Source organism: Gadus macrocephalus, chromosome 12 (assembly GCF_031168955.1).
Source record: "Gadus macrocephalus chromosome 12, ASM3116895v1".
Classification (NCBI taxonomy): domain Eukaryota; kingdom Metazoa; phylum Chordata; class Actinopteri; order Gadiformes; family Gadidae; genus Gadus; species Gadus macrocephalus.
The window spans coordinates 6,841,488-6,858,568 of record NC_082393.1 but is presented as its reverse complement, the minus strand read 5'-3'; the positions used below and the strand labels follow the sequence as shown (position 1 = coordinate 6,858,568).

The window sequence follows — 17,081 nt, the reverse complement described above, 5'->3', positions numbered from 1 at the left end:
TGGATAATTGTGTACCTTTTATAGAGACACAACACAGAATTTTACGAGTGAAATAATTTATTGCCTTTGGCGTAAGAAGGCGAGCACAGTTGTAATTGATGTTGACAACCTAACTCTATTCTATCCATTTCATAGCAGGAACACTAGACCTCATAGAAAAATATCTTGTGTATCTTTATTTCATAGCAAATTGATGGAACACACAGAATTAGCAGCAAACTGTAAAGACAAAAAAGGGTTTAGAGATGTCTCCATGGGAACCACCCAGGAGCTTACTTGAACTGCCAATACTGGATGATGACGTTTCATCGATTTCTTCTTTGAAGCCCTGATTCCTTTCACAAGGTCCACATCATATGGACAGCTTCACATTGTACTTGGTATAATAACTGCTTTTGGTTTAATCACATGAAATGGAATCATGTATTAGATGAACGTTGCAACGATAAAATAAGCTGTAAATAAATGCAGTGGCGCTTTGGTGCAGCCCTGCACGTCACCACAGGAACAGAAATAACAGTTTCATCCGGTATCCGGCACCAGGGATGTGTTGATCGCTTCAGAACAACGCACCTGAATGACCTGCCATCTGTGTATGGCATATATGGCCCTTTTGGTTCTAAACACTGGCTTGGTGGGAAAATAAATCGACTAGCGGGTATTCATATATATTTACGTTTATGTTGAAATTTTTGATTCGGTAAATTATAATTTCATACCAGATGATAAATCATATGAAAGAAAAAGAGAGATGCAAGCTTGAATCTCACATTAGTGAATTATCCTAATCAAAAGATGATTAGGATAATTAAGATTCAGAGGGAAATTAGACATCATTCCGAGGTAAGGGTAGACTTCTTCTAATGTCAGGCTTCAGTTCTCCAGCCACTTAGAGTTTAGAACCAATGAGGCCGCAAGGTGAATAAGACGCATGGAAGTCCACGGAAACATCACCATCTTCATTAACTTCTCATCTTCTCTTCCCCATCATGACTTGATAGAAAGACATATTGTTTGTAAAGAAGGATCTAGAAGGTCTCCTCCTCTTCCTCCATTCCTTCCTCCTTCTCCTGGAGCCTGTCCCCGGGTCTGAATGGGGGGAATTCGGGGCTGTCTCGTCCCAGGTCCAGCACTTGGAGCTGGGTCAGGAAGGCCAAGGCGCTCTCGCTCACAGAGTCCACCGACAGACGGTTAGACCTGGGGGGAGAGAGCAGGAGTTAGAACTGGGAGAGATGTTGTACCGATTCTCTGTAATGGATGAAACCATTGATTTGGTACAATTCTATAACTCGGACTTGTGTGCGCACTGCGCATGTCAAGCGAACATCTCCGGTGAAACGCCCCTCGGTGTAAACAGGCTGGTAAGGCTGAGAGCAGGGTGCGCCTTTTTGCGTAAACAGATGAGTTTTGAAATCTAGATAGTAAATATCAAAATTCACAGTTGTAGACAGTTGTAGAATCTAGAATTTCTATCCCATGTGAACAGTGCCTTTGTTTCAATTACGGAAGCTTTATAGTTTAAAACATCAAACGTTGCTAATAATTTCTTGTAACCTTGAAGACCCCTTGAAAAAATTCAACACTGACAATGAAGTAGCTTTTGAAACCTTCGTACACTTTTACAAACTTCGTCATTTTTACCAACGCCTTAGCAATGGATTTACCTTAACCACATCATGCAGAGAGTGTTAGAACAGAGAAAGAGAGAGAGAGCGAAAGTGAGAGAGAGAGAGAGAGAGAGAGAGAGAGAGAGAGAGAGAGAGAGAGAGAGAGAGAGAGAGAATTGTCTGTGTTATGATTTTATATTTTTTATTAAGGTTCACGGAGGACAGAGGAATTCACAGAACACTCAAAACAAAACAGTCAACCATCGGTACATCTTTCCCATTACTGATAAAATCAGAGAGAGAAATATGAAAACAACGAAATGAAGCTAAACTTTAGCAGATGTCCGCAAGGGAAGCAACTTTAGAGAACAAAGGAGACATAGCCGCAGAGGTAATCCTCTGAAGATCCTCAACACCAGCCTGCCCAGCCTCCCGGAGCGCACAATGCAGCTGTTCGGTTGAAGATGAGGAACAATCAGCTGATTGGCTGGCTGCAGCTGATTGGCTGGCTGCAGCTGATTGGCTGGCTTCAGCTGATTGGCTGGCTGCAGCTGATTGGCTGGCTGCAGCTGGGCCAGACTAAACAAACCGTCCAACACACGAAATGGATTCCTCCAAGAGATCTGTCTCACGGGCCCACCGACACCATAAACACCCTGATCTTCATGAAACCGTTCAGTGTTTTCTCTTAGATTGGTAGACCTTTCAAGGACAGGTCCAGTGTTAAAAAAAAACCTCTATAAGAGTTGGATGTCATAGAACCGAGTCTGGAGCATTGAAGGAAATGGGTTTGTAACTTTGTTCAACTTTTCGACACCATCAAATGTCAGACTTTCTGAAAATATGGTGAATGATTTGTTTGCGTTGTTGTGTTTGTATTCGTTGGTTTTCTATCTGTGTGTGTGTCGGTCTGCTTGCATAAATGTGTGCGTGTGTTTCTGTGCATGCGTGTTTGCATGTGTCGGTGTGTCTCTCCGTGTGGACGCATGGGGAGTTCATCCTCCCTGGTTCTTACCGGAGGAAGATGCCCTTGAGGTTGGGGGTCCCCTGGAAGGCGGAGGGGGGGACGCTGGAGATGCGGTTGCTGGCCAGGTGGAGGTACTCCAGGGACTCAGGCAGGTCAGAAGGGATGTGGGACAGCAGGTTCCCTGACAGATCCAACGTCTGAAACAATGAAGAAACTCAGCCTTAACGCAGGACTCTGTCGCTGACACCTAGCCAATCAAGAGCTTGTTCATGTGCACGGTCTTGTTGTACTTGGAAATGTGTCAGAACCACCCTGTCCTTATTCTTTTCCCGACACACACGCGTTGTTTAAAATCGCAATTTCTGCCGATCATTTGACCACCATTTGGTCGCAGGTTTGCCTCAAACGGATGATGCCGTTTTTCCAGGTTTTTTCACAATACTCATATGACTCAGTTCTCTCTTATCCAAGACGATAAAATAGCTTTAACACTTCTACGAGTAAATGCAGGAGGACAGTCTCAAAGTTGGACTCCCAGCCAACCGAAATGTTCTGAGTTTAATCCCAATGCCTTTAGGCCCTCACAACCCAGTGTCTGCCAGATGATGCCCAATGTCATTCAGCAGACACTTTCATCCAAAGCGGTTACCTGGATTTTAGATAAGTCATGAAGGAGCAGTTAGGGGTTAGGGGTCACCTTACTCAAGGACACCTAGTCAGGTAGAACCCGTGAACTGGGGACAATACAGACACCAAACCTTTCGGCTTGCTGTCAAACCACCTCGACCACTAGAGTCTGTTCCAACATTCCCCGTAAGTTCTATTTTAATCAATCCCTTTTGACCTAATGTCTCAATAGCAAAAGACCACCAGAGAAAAAAAACATCCGATGCCATGTCACTCCATCCTCACCGTCAGCGAGCTGAGCTCCATCCACGCTCCCTGGTAGACCGAGTTGAGCTTCAGCTGGTTGTTGCTCAGGTTGATCTCCTTCAGCTTGGCCAGGCCGGCCAGGGCCCCGTAGGGCACGGAGCTCAGCTTGTTGTCCTTGATCCGGAGCACCTGCAGGCTGCGAGGCAGGCCCAGGGGCACCGCCTGGAGCGCGTTGCCCGACAGGTCCAGCGTCTCCAGCACCCGCAGCTTGCGGAAGGCGTCCCGGTTCAGCTTGCTGTTGGTCAGCCGGTTGTAGCTGAGGTTGAGCTCGATGAGCGTGTAGAGAAAAATCAGGTCGTTGCGGCCGATCTCGGAGATGGCGTTGTGCAGGATCATGAGGGTCTTGGCGCGCCGAGGGAGGCCCCGGGGAACGCGCTCCAGCAGGTTGTTGTACATGTGCAGGGTGTGCAGCTTCTTCAGACCCTGGAGAGAATATCAAACGAACGAGTGGTTTCATATGCCGTACATACACCTCTATTTTTATGTAATGCTTGGAAGGTTGGAGCAATGCTCAAAGACAACTCCCATAGAAGAACCATGAACTCAAGGCAACTGCCCAGCAGTAAAAACTTCTGATAACCCTTCTGGTGTATCCGAATAACAGACTAACCAACAGTCAGGATGGAGTTTTGTATTAATTTGCTGTTCAAACATGCCTGGTCAAACATGTGCGGGCGTGAAGGATGCAGTGACGGTTTTGGTGGTGGTGGTGGTGGTGGGGTTGGTGGTTGTGTTTGTGTATGTGGTGGTGGTGGTGGTGGCTGTGGTGGTGATGGTGATGGCGGTGGTAGGGTTGGTGGTGGTTGTGGTGGTGGTGGTTGTGTATGTGGTGGTGGTAGTGGTGGTGTATGTGGTGTTGGTGATTGTGGTGATGGCGGTGGTAGGGTTGGTGGTGGTGGTGGTGGTGGTGGTGTATGTGGTGGTGGTTGTGGTGTTGGTGGTTGTGGTGATGGCGGTGGTGGTGTTGGAGGTGGTTGTGGTGGTGGTGGTGGTGGTGGTGATGGTGGTTGTGGTGTTGGTGGTTGTGGTGTTGGAGGTGGTTGTGTTGGAGGTGGTTGTGGTTGTGGTGGTGGTGGTGGGGGTGTATGTGCTGATGGTGGTTGTGGTGATGGCGGTGGTGGGGTTGGAGGTGGTTGTGGTGGTGGTGGTGGTGGTGTATGTGGTGATGGTGGTCGTGGTGATGGTGGTTGTGGTGATGGCGGTGGTGGTGGTGGTGGTGGTGGTGGTGGTGGTGGTGGTGGTGGTAGTAGCGGTGTATGTGGTGTTGGTGGTTGTGGTGGTGTTGGAGGTGGTGGTGGTGATGGTGATGGCGGTGGTAGGGTTGGTGGTGGTTGTGGTGGTGGTGGTTGTGTATGTGGTGTTGGTGATTGTGGTGATGGCGGTGGTAGGGTTGTTGTTGGTGGTGGTGGTGGTGGTGGTGTATGTGGTGTTGGTGGTCGTGGTGATGGTGGTTGTGGTGATGGCGGTGGTGGTGGTGGTGGTGGTGGTGATGGTGATGGTGGTGGTGGTAGTAGCGGTGTATGTGGTGTTGGTGGTTGTGGTGGTGTTGGAGGTGGTGGGGGTGTATGTGGTGTTGGGGGTTGTGGTGATGGTGGTTGTGGTGATGGCGGTGGTGGGGTTGGAGGTGGTTCTGGTGGTGGTGGTGGTGTTGGAGGTGGTGGGGGTGTATGTGGTGTTGGTGGTTGTGGTGGTGTTGGAGGTGGTGGTGGTGTATGTGGTGTTGGTGGTTGTGGTGGTGTTGGAGGTGGTGGTGGTGTTGGTGGTTGTGGTGATGGCGGTGGTGGGGTTGGAGGTGGTTGTGGTGGTGGTGGTGGTGGTGGTGGTCTATGTGGTGATGGTGGTCGTGGTGTTGGTGGTTGTGGTGGTGTTGGAGGTGTTGGGGGTTGTGGTGATGGTGGTTGTGGTGGTGGCGGTGGTGGGGTTGGAGGTGGTTCTGGTGTTGGTGGTGGGGGTGTATGTGGTGATGGTGATGGCGGTGGTGGTGTTGGAGGTGGTGGTGGTGGAGGTGGTGGTGTTGGAGGTACCTGGAAGGCCATGGGGTGAATGGAACGGGAGCGCAGCTGGTTGTTGTGGAGCAGCAGGTACTCCAGGTTCTTGACGGAGGCCAGCGCGTCCTTGGGGATCTCACGGATGGCGTTCTTCTCCAGGTGGAGCAGCACCAGGCTGCGAGGAAGCCCCGAGGGCACCACGCTCAGGTTGTTGTTGGACAGGTCCAGACACTCCAGACTGCTCAGCTGGCTGGGAAACACACAGACACAACCATCACTAAGAGACTGCTGGGGAGCTTGGACAGATGGGATTTATTTGTTGCGTCTTGGTGAAGAAATACTAAATACATGACAGCTGTACAGTCGAGAGAATCTGTCCATTTTTTTTATTTGAAAAAGTGAGAAAACAACAAAGGAACATTGTTGCCATCGTTTTCTTGAGCAAGCTTGAATAGGACAACGTGTTGAGTTGATACGCACTAATGCTGGAAAATCATGAGATGGAAGCTCAAGCGAATCCTGGTTCGATGCATCCTGGCATCAAATCAGTGTGTGTATGTGTACCAGTGTGTGTGTGTGTGAACCAGTGTGTGAACCATTTGCATCGTGGTTAGGTTAGTTTCTGAGGTTTCAAAGGAGCAAGGCATCTATGACTGCTTGCATGAGCTATACATTTAAATATGAGTCAATTTGAGTTGCAATATAATTTGATTGCAACTATGTGATTGATTATTTTGTCTGTCTATAAATTAACTTCAAAGAAGATTGATTTAACCAGAATCAAATCAAACCATAATTAAGTTTGGCATTGGAAACTAAATGAGTTGAACGAGTGTTCAGTTGTGTGTGTGTGTGTGTGTGTGTGTGTGTGTGTGTGTGTGTGTGTGTGTGTGTGTGTGTGTGTGTGTGTGTGTGTGTGTGTGTGTGTGTGTGTGTGTGTGTGTGTGTGTGTGTGTGTGTGTGTGTGTCTGAGGTTAATGTGTCTGCACTGCAGGTGTGTGTGTTTAAGTGTGTGGAGGCGTATATTTAGATGTGTGTAGGTGTGCATTGATTTGTGTGCATAGATATGCGTTCATGTGTGTGTAGGTGTATGTTCAAGTGTGTGCAGGTGTGTGTAAGTGTGTGTTGAAGTGTGTGTAGGTGTGCCTTCCTGTGTGTGTGTAGGTGTATATTTAAGTGTGTGAAGGTGTGCCTTCATGTTTGTGTAGCCGTGAGTTCATGTGAGTAGGTGTGATGCACTGTGCGTTACTATTTTTTTACCGGATCACCGATTGCCGTTGAGAGCGATGGAGTTGTCTGTCTGTCTGTCTGTCTGTCTGTCTGCCTGCCTGCCTGCCTGCCTGCCTGCCTGCCTGTCTGCCTGCCTGCGTGCGTGCGTGCGTGCGTGCGTGCGTAGGAATGCGTGTGTCGGAGTGCGTGTATGTGTGGTCACCTGAAGGTGAGGTTGTCCATGCCGTCGTTGCTCAGCAGGTTATCCTGCAGGTAAAGCTCCCGGAGGTTGGTCAGATTGTGAAAGGCTCCAGGAGGAATCTTCTCCAGCTTGTTGCTCTGGCAACCACATCATCACAACAATCACGTGTTAGCACCATGAGAAGATGGACCAGGGAACAAGGAGCACTTGTACATTGGTTTGCATTTGATTATTCTCTAGGTTAAACACATGCTGGTGCATGCTTTTGCGTGCATATTAACCTCTGATTGGCTGATATGGTTAGCCGGTCAGCGGGCTGATTAAACATTTATGCAACCCTCCTATCCTCCGCTTAATGAAACTGAACTGAAGTGTGTTTACGGGGGAGCCTGGAGCCAGGTTCATCGCAGACATTTTTGAAAGGGTTGGCCAGATGGGGCCACTGAAAATGTTTTCCCAAAATCGACCCACACCAAAACCAAAAGCCATAACGGAATCTCTGGAATTTCATTATGCCATTAAAGTGTATCAGCTAGTTGAGAACTATGTCAATATGAGAGTGAAATACTTTGTATTTTTACTTTAGATTTAATTTTCCTCATGATCTGATGTGCATTGACTAATACTGGTGCAGTTAACATTTTGAGTCCACAACAATCTATTTTTTAATGTGTTATGTTATACATTTTTATTCAAATTTGCTAGCTGTAATTTCCCTTAAAAATACAATTATACACCTTTAATATGAAGGAGTACATTGAAATTATCTATTCCAAATCTTTTCTGCATACACACATATTAACATTACATAGTGATCTTGATTTACCAGAGGGCCTCCCAGTAGCAGAACCTACCAACACCTTTCAAAGTAACTATAATACTAATAACTATTAACATATTTCAATGAACATAACAATCCCTAAAACAGAACTGGATTTACTTTTCACATTATCTAACCAGCAACAGAATTAACCAAAAAACAACACCAGTTCAAAATGAAAGAGACCCCGTGTGTGACTCAAAGTGCTAGCATCAATCAAGACGTGCAGAAGAAGAAGGATGAATTGGAACAGATTAACCAAAACCGTCCAACAAGAAATGTTTTGCTATTTCTTGCCTGATGGTTTTGGTTAATCTGTTCCAAAATGTTGCTATTTTTTCGTCCAAAAGCTTTGATTTCTGAACATCATAGACTCTGATTGATTCAAATTGAATATTTATTTTCTCTGAATAATTCAAAAATAATAATAAGAGGGGGTAGGACTGTAAAAGATCTCCATGGCAGGGGAGGGCACCTTGAGGTGCAGGCGGTGGAGGGACGAGGGCAGGTTGCTCGGCACCAGGTGAAGGAAGTTGCTGGACATGATGAGGATCTCCAGGCTGGCCGAGCAGTTGAACATGATGTCAGGGAGGCCGGCGTCCGACAGCTTATTGTTGTGGAGATACACTGACCTGGAGGGGAGGTGGTTAGTGGGCTCCTGGATATGGATTCACACACTGCCGCACACCATATACACACATATATAGCCTGAACACGCACCCATTAAGACACGTGCACACACACACACACACACACACACACACACACACACACACACACACACACACACACACACAAACCATGCCTAACTAGACCGCTGCTATAATTGTGAGATGTGGTGGACACACACACGCGTACATTTTGCTGTCATTGCAAGCACACACTCTCACACAAATGTAAGAAACACTCAAGTATATTCTAACACATACTTCTTCGGTAATTGAGATCAGGTCACACACACTGACAGACAACCACACACACACACACACACACACACACACACACACACACACACACACACACACACACACACACACACACACACACACCTCTCTTACTTGAGGCTGGGTTTGTCGCCAAACGTGTATGGGTAAATCTTAGTGAGCTGATTGGCTGCGAAGTCTGCGCTCACCAGGGAACGAGGCAGATGCCTAGGAGCCAAGGTGAGCTGCCAAGAGCAAGGGAGAGAGAGGGCGGGCGAGGGAGAGAAAGGGGACAGACAGGAGGCAGTGAGCGTGTGTGAGACAGGGACAGCGTGTATGCAGTCCTTCATTAACAACGTGTCTCTTGGCTTGGTCTCCATGTTCTTGGCAGAACAGGCTGCCGCTGCTCTGTTTCTCTTGGACATTAAGCGGAGCGCGTCAGTCTTTTCCACTGAGCACAATGTTTACAGAGAAAACTTTAGCAATGACAGACGGTGACCTCTCTCCCTTCATCCCGACCGGTCGCTCTCACAAACCGGAACTAAGGTCTCTTAACTCAAGAGTCCTTTTGCGATGGCTTTGTTTTGTTGTTGTTTCTATGAGTCTGTGCACTTGACTTATATCGAGAGATGGCAAAATCCACCATAGTTTGAGTGTTACCGTGGCTATCTCTTTCTCTCGTCTATAAAGTAATTCATCGGGTATGCCAACGGCTCCTCAGTGAGCACTTAAAACCACGCTTATTCATTCTGAACCTTCTGAATCCTAATTTAATGCATTCAAGGGAACCAGTGTTGATAATAGAGGGTATAATGACATCACTTAACGCATACATGTGTTAAACAGTGTTAAACAGTGTGTGTGTGTGTGTGTGTGTGTGTGTGTGTGTGTGTGTGTGTGTGTGTGTGTGTGTGTGTGTGTGTGTTCCTCCATGTTCCTTCACATACTGGGAGGGAAGCGAGTGTTCTGGTGGATGACTCACGCGGTTGTTTGCCAAGTATAAATATGCCAGCTGCTCCAGGACTTCAAATCCTTCGTCTTCCAGACCTGAGGAACACACCTTTCTGAGAATAGCTGCATTGTGACTGACCCAGGGGTTTACTACCTGGCAAATTGAAACAACATCATCCTTCAGCCCCTCCAGAGTTACCTTGGACGGGATGACGGATGATATCGTTTTGATACGATATTTGATATCGTTTTACATTTATTCAATGCAATATGCAAACTACATCCCCCAGCCAGCCCCTCAGGGGGCGCCTTGGAAGGAATTATGGACTTTGTAGTTTTGATGATGTGTTTTTTAATTTGTTCAATGCTACTTGAAAACTACAAAACCCTATCAAAACGACATTACCCATCAGCCCCTTCAGGGTGAAAGGGCTGATGGGTGATGTAGGAAGAGGGATCTTTGGGGAAAAAAGGGTTATGTGGGACACAGCTGTACAGAACCAAGAGGGTGTATATGGAAATAAATGTACATATTTAAAAATAGACAACACTCAGATTACCACACACACACACACAAACAGATTAGCAGACACATGTGAGTACTAGTGAATGAATAGTTCTTGGAAGTGGAGTGTGTTTAAACATGCTTCTCCAGCCACTCTGGCCACTCAACATACTCAAACTCTTCAGATCTAATATTATTTTTGTGTAGGTTAGAATAAAGTATAACAGGCATAGGGTACACCCTTCAGCATGGATATTGCAATTATTGACCAGAAATAAACAGAAAATGTTTGGATGGACTCTCATCTCGCATTTAGGCCTTGATTAACAATTAATTGTCTGGATCTATATTTCATCCTTATTTTACTACTATTATGAACTAAGGTTGGATATTTCTTGAAAATAACATTGATGAGGCATTATAATTCTGTATATTATCATTTGCCCAAAAATGTGGGGTAATGACCCTGTGTAGGTACGGTATGGGGTAGTGACCCTGTGTAGGTACGGTATGGGGTAGTGACCCTGTGTAGGTACGGTATGGGGTAGTGACCCTGTGTAGGTACGGTATGGGGTAGTTAGCCTGTGTAGGTACGGTATGGGGTAGTGACCCTGTGTAGGTACGGTATGGGGTAGTGACCCTGTGTAGGTACGGTATGGGGTAGTTAGCCTGTGTAGGTACGGTATGGGGTAGTTACCCTGTGTAGGTACGGTATGGGGTAGTGACCCTGTGTAGGTACGGTATGGGGTAGTGACCCTGTGTAGGTACGGTATGGGGTAGTGACCCTGTGTAGGTACGGTATGGGGTAGTGACCCTGTGTAGGTACGGTATGGGGTAGTGACCCTGTGTAGGTACGGTATGGGGTAGTGACCCTGTGTAGGTACGGTATGGGGTAGTTACCCTCTGTGCTGAGCCAGTTGTTCTGCAGGTTGAGGGTCTCCAGATGATGCAGACTGGACAGGTGATCCACCGTCACCACCTCGATTTGGTTGTTCTGTTCCCGGGACGCCAACAGACAACAAACACATCACCACATGACAACAACGACAACAACATTACATTAGGATATGCAGGAGGAAGAGAGAGACGCACACTGGGATAGAGAGAGAGGGGAGAGAAGGAGAGATGGAGAGAGGGAGAGAGGGAGGCAGCTGTAGAGGAAGAGGGAGTGAGACAGGGAGATGCAGTATGACACACAGACACATAGACAGACACAGAACGAGGGATATACAGAGGATGAGAGAGGTATATAAAAAGACAGAGGGAGAGAGAGACACACACAGAGACGGAAAGAGGTAAAAAGAGACACAGGTTAACACACACACACACACACACACACACACACACACACACACACACACACACACACACACACACACACACACACACACACACACACACACACACACACACACACCTACAGAGGTAGGGAGAGAGAGAGAGAAAGAGAGAGAGAGAGAGAGAGAGAGAGAGGGGGAGAGAGAGAGAGAGAGACCTGTAGGGAGAGCTGCCGCGTGTTCACAGGTATCTCTTCGGGGAACACGGTGAGATCAACCCCAGCGCAGTCCACCACCCCATCCCTGCAGCTGCACTCTGGCGGACAGACCACCGCTGTCCTCCCGGCGACCAGCTCCTCTTCCTCCTCCTCAAACACCTCCTCCATCTCCTCCTCTTCCTCCGGCAGAAGGTCCTGGCCCCCAACCAAGGCCCAGGCCAAGAGCAGAACGCTCAGGGCTCGCAGGAGTGAGCTTTTTGGCCCTCCCAACATGTCCTGGTGGGTTCAGATCTAACACTATTGCGCAGTAAGCTGAGAAGAGAACATGGAAGATAAAACACTGAACATATAATTTTGTTCTATTTCTGCTCTAGATGCATCCAGACACACAACAACACATCTGTTTATTCTACAGTTCCTTCAGCTCCTTTCAGAACAGATGGGTCATAGTTGAATAAACTGTTGATAGGTGCATTTTATAAGAACCGTCAAGCTTTAAAACAGTTATTCCCGATATTTAAAGTATTTTAATACAAGATATTTACTGTTTCACTCTCTCAATAACTCAATGACAATATTCAGTCCTCCCTACTTGTCTTTGCAACTATGTAAAATGAACAAGCGTAGCTGGGTTTGCTGGGTGGCATGAACGGGAGGGGTTCTGTAAGCGTCAATGCTAAGATTCATGTAAACAAGACAATCTAATAGCATTTTCTATTTGTAGAATGCTTCAGTTATAGTAATGGATTTAATTGATAGTATTATTTAAAGCGCTATCGATCACAGCCTTGGGAGAGAGGGTGATACAATATATCCAGGTTATTTTAAGCTACGGGCTCGTTGAAATGTTACCCATAGCGACTTTACTTTGAACAGTTCTTCCAGATAATCCAGAAGCTGAGAAGTGAGTACCGGTTCTTGAGTAAGTGGAGGGTCGTGGCGAATGGTTCCATCAGCAACCATCTGCACTAATTCTTACCACTCTGAATTTGTGTGTGCATGTGTTTGTTCATGTGTGTGTTTGTGTGTGTGTGTTTAAGCATACCATCACATTCAAGTGTCGTTCATAAAAACCGGAATAATGTGTTTCTTCTGATTAAGGGATGAAGATCCATAGGGGAAGTGAGAACAGTTCTCTGATTACAGTTTTTCTCAATCGTTTAAACACGTTTTCTGAAATTATAGCTCAATTTCTCAAAACTCTTAAACCCAAACCTGAGAAGAGTTAATCATTTTGTCAAAACTACACAAATTCTTCTCAAACTGTTTTTTTTCCACCAAACAGTAAACACAGCTATCAAATGAATATCTCTTAGAGAGCATGAATTAAACGCTGGTGTGATCAATTCAAAACACTTCCATCAACATGCTATTTACATATGTTTTGCCTTTATGAGGCCATGTTACATATTCCAATGTATAGAATTGTTTAGAAATAGCTCTCTTTTTTAAAGTTGCAATTAGGTGGTACATAAAGCATAACAACTGTTGCCATATTGTAATACAATACTGTGAATATATCATATAAATATTGCATTGACACAATCGTATCAGAATAGGATACAATGCATATTTGTCTATCCAATGAGCTCCAATGGGCTAAACTCACCATCCCAGCTTCCCAGAGTCATACTGTACACCTATAGTTGATGCTGCAATATTGTTCTGACAATACACCAATGTTACCTATCTTGGTAAATTACAGTATAGTACTGTAATTGCACTGATAAGTAAAATGGAAAACACTACAGTTAGAAAATGTAAACATTTTCTATAGTGTTTTTCATTTTATTTATCAGACTGTCTTTCGGGGATGAATTATGAAATCAGTGCAAGTACAAGTACAAAAAGGTATCAAAGCAAATATATTTTTTTTTTACTGTAATACAGTAAAATGTTCAGCTGAGCTGGCTGCATTAAAAGCTTTTCGTAGGCCAACAAAACATAAAAATAAGAATATAAATGAGGTGAAACAGATCTACATGTAAAAAATCTGTATGTATCCCACCTCCAATCCTGATCAGGCCAAAGGACCATATCTACAACACAGTAGAGCTCACAGAGTCCTCTTTAATGCTCTGACACATTATTGAAGTGTTTTGCCAGTTGAGTTTGAACAGGTGAGAAGTGAGTTTGACTTATTGGTAATTAGTTGTTGCGTTTTGAAGGCCAGTGTGATCCAGGTGAACCAAGTGTGCTAAATGAGGAGATTTGTGCTTAGAGTTTAGCAAAAATGTGAAAACAGTAGAATTTTGCTTAGAGTTTAGCAGTCTGGAGTCTTGTAGTTGATACATGAGCTTCAAGTTTTCAGAATTGTGTGCATAAAAACTGTTACATGGCACCAGAATTGCCCTCTCTCCACATCTCTCTTAGTATTGATGGAAATATTCCAAACAGGCACTCAGTAAGCACTCACAGCAAAAGCAAACCTCTAAAAGCCTCTCCACCATCTAAGACATCTGTTGACTTCCTCTCTCACCGAGGTCACCTATAAGCAGCCATGACAAAATCTGAGTCACTTGAACCTGGGGTAAGTTCAACAACTGAGCAGCAGACAGTCATAGGGTTATTTATTATGGTGTCTCTTTTATAGATGAAAATGTATGTTTATAAGAACTGTGAATGTGTGATTGGAATGTCATATTTTACTTTGTTACTGCACTGTCATGTACATTACCTTTAACAAACACACTTACGTACATACAGCTATATACATGCTTACACTACCAAGGGACCACAATGGAAATAAGAACATGGGCTTTTTTGTGTTATCCTTTTGACCTGACGTACATTTGTATGCTTACCTTTGTACACGTGTCAATAAAGAATTTCAATCAATCAACCAATCAACTACGGGTCAAATGAACCAGCAGTCACTTTAACAAGGAGTCAGTGGAACTAGGGGTCAAATGCACCAGGAGTCACTTTAACCACGCGTCAGTTCCACTAGGGGTCAAATGAACCAGGGGTCACATTAACCAGGAGTCAGTTCCACTAGGGGTCAAATGAACCATGAATCAACCGGGAGTCACTTCACCCGGTCACTCTAACCGGGAGTCACTTCACCCGGTCACTTCACCGGGAGTCACTTCACCCGGTCACTCTAACCGGGAGTCACTTTACCTGGAGTCACTCTAACAGAAGTCACTTCAACTTCACTTCCCTTCGGTCATTTTAGATTCCCATTGGCAGAGCAAGACGATAAACCTGCCAGGGTTAGGTGCTTCATGCACACTACGGCCATCCATGCTAAGAAGGCAGTCTCACACTGTTTTGTATTCCAGTAACAAGTTCCACCTTATAAAAAATACCCCAGATGTTTTATCAACCAGGAGTCACAGCCTTCAGGTAAACAGAAGACCATGAGGCTTCGGTTCAGAACATGTGTCTAGACTCAAATAGGCAAACACAGGTGCAGGCATGCACAAGGACATACACAATATGCAATACAAATGCTAATTTGTATTAGCATTTTAAGATAATTCTTACCGACATACACAGGAGTGTATGTATATGTTTGTGCGTGTGCGTGTGCGTGTGTGTGTGTGTGTGTGCATGTTTGTGCGTGTATGTGTGTGATTGCATGCAATCCTTTTTAAAAACAACAGTTGTTTCAGTGTATCCCAAGAATTTCCATTAGATGCCACACAGCAAGGCTCTGTAATAACTTACAGAGGTCTGTTCTGCAAATTTACCCATTTCTTTATGTCCCGCTGGAACCCTTACCAACCATAACACACACACACACACACACACACACACTCACACACACAAACATCCCACTGAAATCGACCATGTCAAACACATTCTACACATAAGAATGTCACAGAGTACTTCTGGTATATTTACGCTCACTCACTATATGCTATAGAGTCACCAAGTCAAACACCAGCATCATTGTTAGAAGTATTCATATTATTGCTACAATTAGTATTATTAGCATTTTGTTGACTTACAGTAATGTTTTAGCTGAGATCCGGTATCGTGGAGGCTACTGTCCCAACGTAGACTGTCCCATTGCAGGATACAGACACCATCCAGATGTGGAAGACAGTGGGAGTGGGAGAGGGAGGTTCGGAAAGAGAAAGGAAAGCAAGAGAGAGGAGAGAGAGAGAGAGCATTCAAGTGAGAGAGAGAGAGAGAGAGAGAGAGAGAGAGAGAGAGAGAGAGAGAGAGAGAGAGAGAGAGAGCATTCAAGTGAGAGAGAGAGAGAGAGAGAGAGAGAGAGAGAGAGAGAGAGAGAGAGAGAGAGAGAGAGAGAGAGAGAGAGAGAGAGAGAGAAAGCTTGGCCCTGAATGGAAGCCAAAGGCCTGAATTCTCAACTTTTTTTCCCTGTGTTATTTTTTCCCCCCTCGGGGTTTGGTTTTTCCACTCTGAGTATGGAACTGCGATAATTTGGTGTAGTAGTGATTGGTTTATTTATACTCAATATGGGTCCAGAACTTTCCCTCTGGAATCATCTCCTGGCTTTACCAGCTCAACCAATCGGTTCAGCCGAGTGCAGTTTGTCCTCTCGAATGCTTTGAAACCCTAGAGCTGTTGAATCACAACACTTGAATGTTGTGTTCAATGTTATTCTGATGGTCAGGGGAATTCCTTTCTTCAACTGAAACCACAGTTTGGTTCTGATTTGACCTGGCTAATGCCAAATGGTAAGAGGCCTAACGACACCAGCAAATAGTTTAGCATCAGTCTGCGCCAACTGGTTAGCTAGGAGATTTTGGGGAAAAGGCCAGACAAATATTTTAAGGAGGAAGAGGAAGAAGAGGAGAGAGGGACAGCAAAATAGGAGCAACAGGATGTGACCTAATGTCTCACACATTGCAACATTATTTTATTTGTTTTGATTGTTTATCAAAGTCTACCTCCCACCTTTAATACAGTGCTGAGTTATTACAATATGTTACTGAACTCCTGGTCTGGAGATTACCTTATTGTGCTGCAGGCCATCCCCCCACAAATTAGAACTTAAATATAATATACATATATATATATATAAATAAATATATACATAGTGACTTGGAATAATAATAACCTAATTATTATTAATTAAATTAGTTTGTTTATAGCACAGCTTTTGAAGACCTTACTTAATGTTTTCATCTCTTTGTTATGGACAGCATCACCCCTAACCTTGTGATGGATTTGTATAGCTCTCTGCACACTGTGTTCCTTTTTTTTGTTGTGCCGCCATTTTAAAATGATATTACACCACATTTATTAAGGCTGACGTTTAAGTTCAAAGCGACTTACAATATGTGCATTCAACCATGAAAATACAACCCATAAATCATGCAAGTACATTACATTTATCAAATAAGTAAATTGCTTCAAGTGCTCCATTTAATAGACATGAGATAGATCATTTGACTGTATTTTTTTGAGGGAGAAAGAAAGAGAGAGCGACACACCAACTAACAACCTCAACCATTGTGATGAGATGGTGCAAGTGGCCAGAGAACTGAGAACCAGGTTGATTAC

At 44.9% G+C, this 17,081-nt stretch overlaps 1 protein-coding gene across 1 annotated transcript; it reads right to left on the bottom strand.

The window, feature by feature from the left end:
* Positions 1 to 39: 39 nt before the first annotated feature.
* Positions 40 to 15,695, bottom strand: podn (podocan). Its single transcript, XM_060066358.1, has 11 exons — positions 15,557 to 15,695; positions 11,601 to 11,912; positions 11,006 to 11,099; positions 9,632 to 9,696; positions 8,785 to 8,894; positions 8,202 to 8,358; positions 6,928 to 7,043; positions 5,532 to 5,745; positions 3,487 to 3,930; positions 2,623 to 2,771; positions 40 to 1,197 (listed from the first exon to the last, which is right to left on the bottom strand). Exons 2-11 carry the CDS (start codon positions 11,871 to 11,873, stop codon positions 1,029 to 1,031), a joined length of 1,791 nt encoding a protein of 596 aa, XP_059922341.1. The 5' UTR covers positions 11,874 to 11,912; positions 15,557 to 15,695; the 3' UTR covers positions 40 to 1,028.
* Between the last annotated feature and the right edge of the window lie 1,386 nt (positions 15,696 to 17,081).

Coding starts and splice junctions, on each gene's coding strand:
- podn (XM_060066358.1), bottom strand. CDS start 11,873: ATGTTGGGAGGGCCAAAAAGCTCACTCCTGCGAGCCCTGAGCGTTCTG. Junction 8,895..9,631: donor TATACTTGGCAAACAACCGC/GTGAGTCATCCA, acceptor TGCTCTTGGCAG/CTCACCTTGGCTCCTAGGCA. Junction 2,772..3,486: donor TGGAGCTCAGCTCGCTGACG/GTGAGGATGGAG, acceptor TCATTGTTTCAG/ACGTTGGATCTGTCAGGGAA.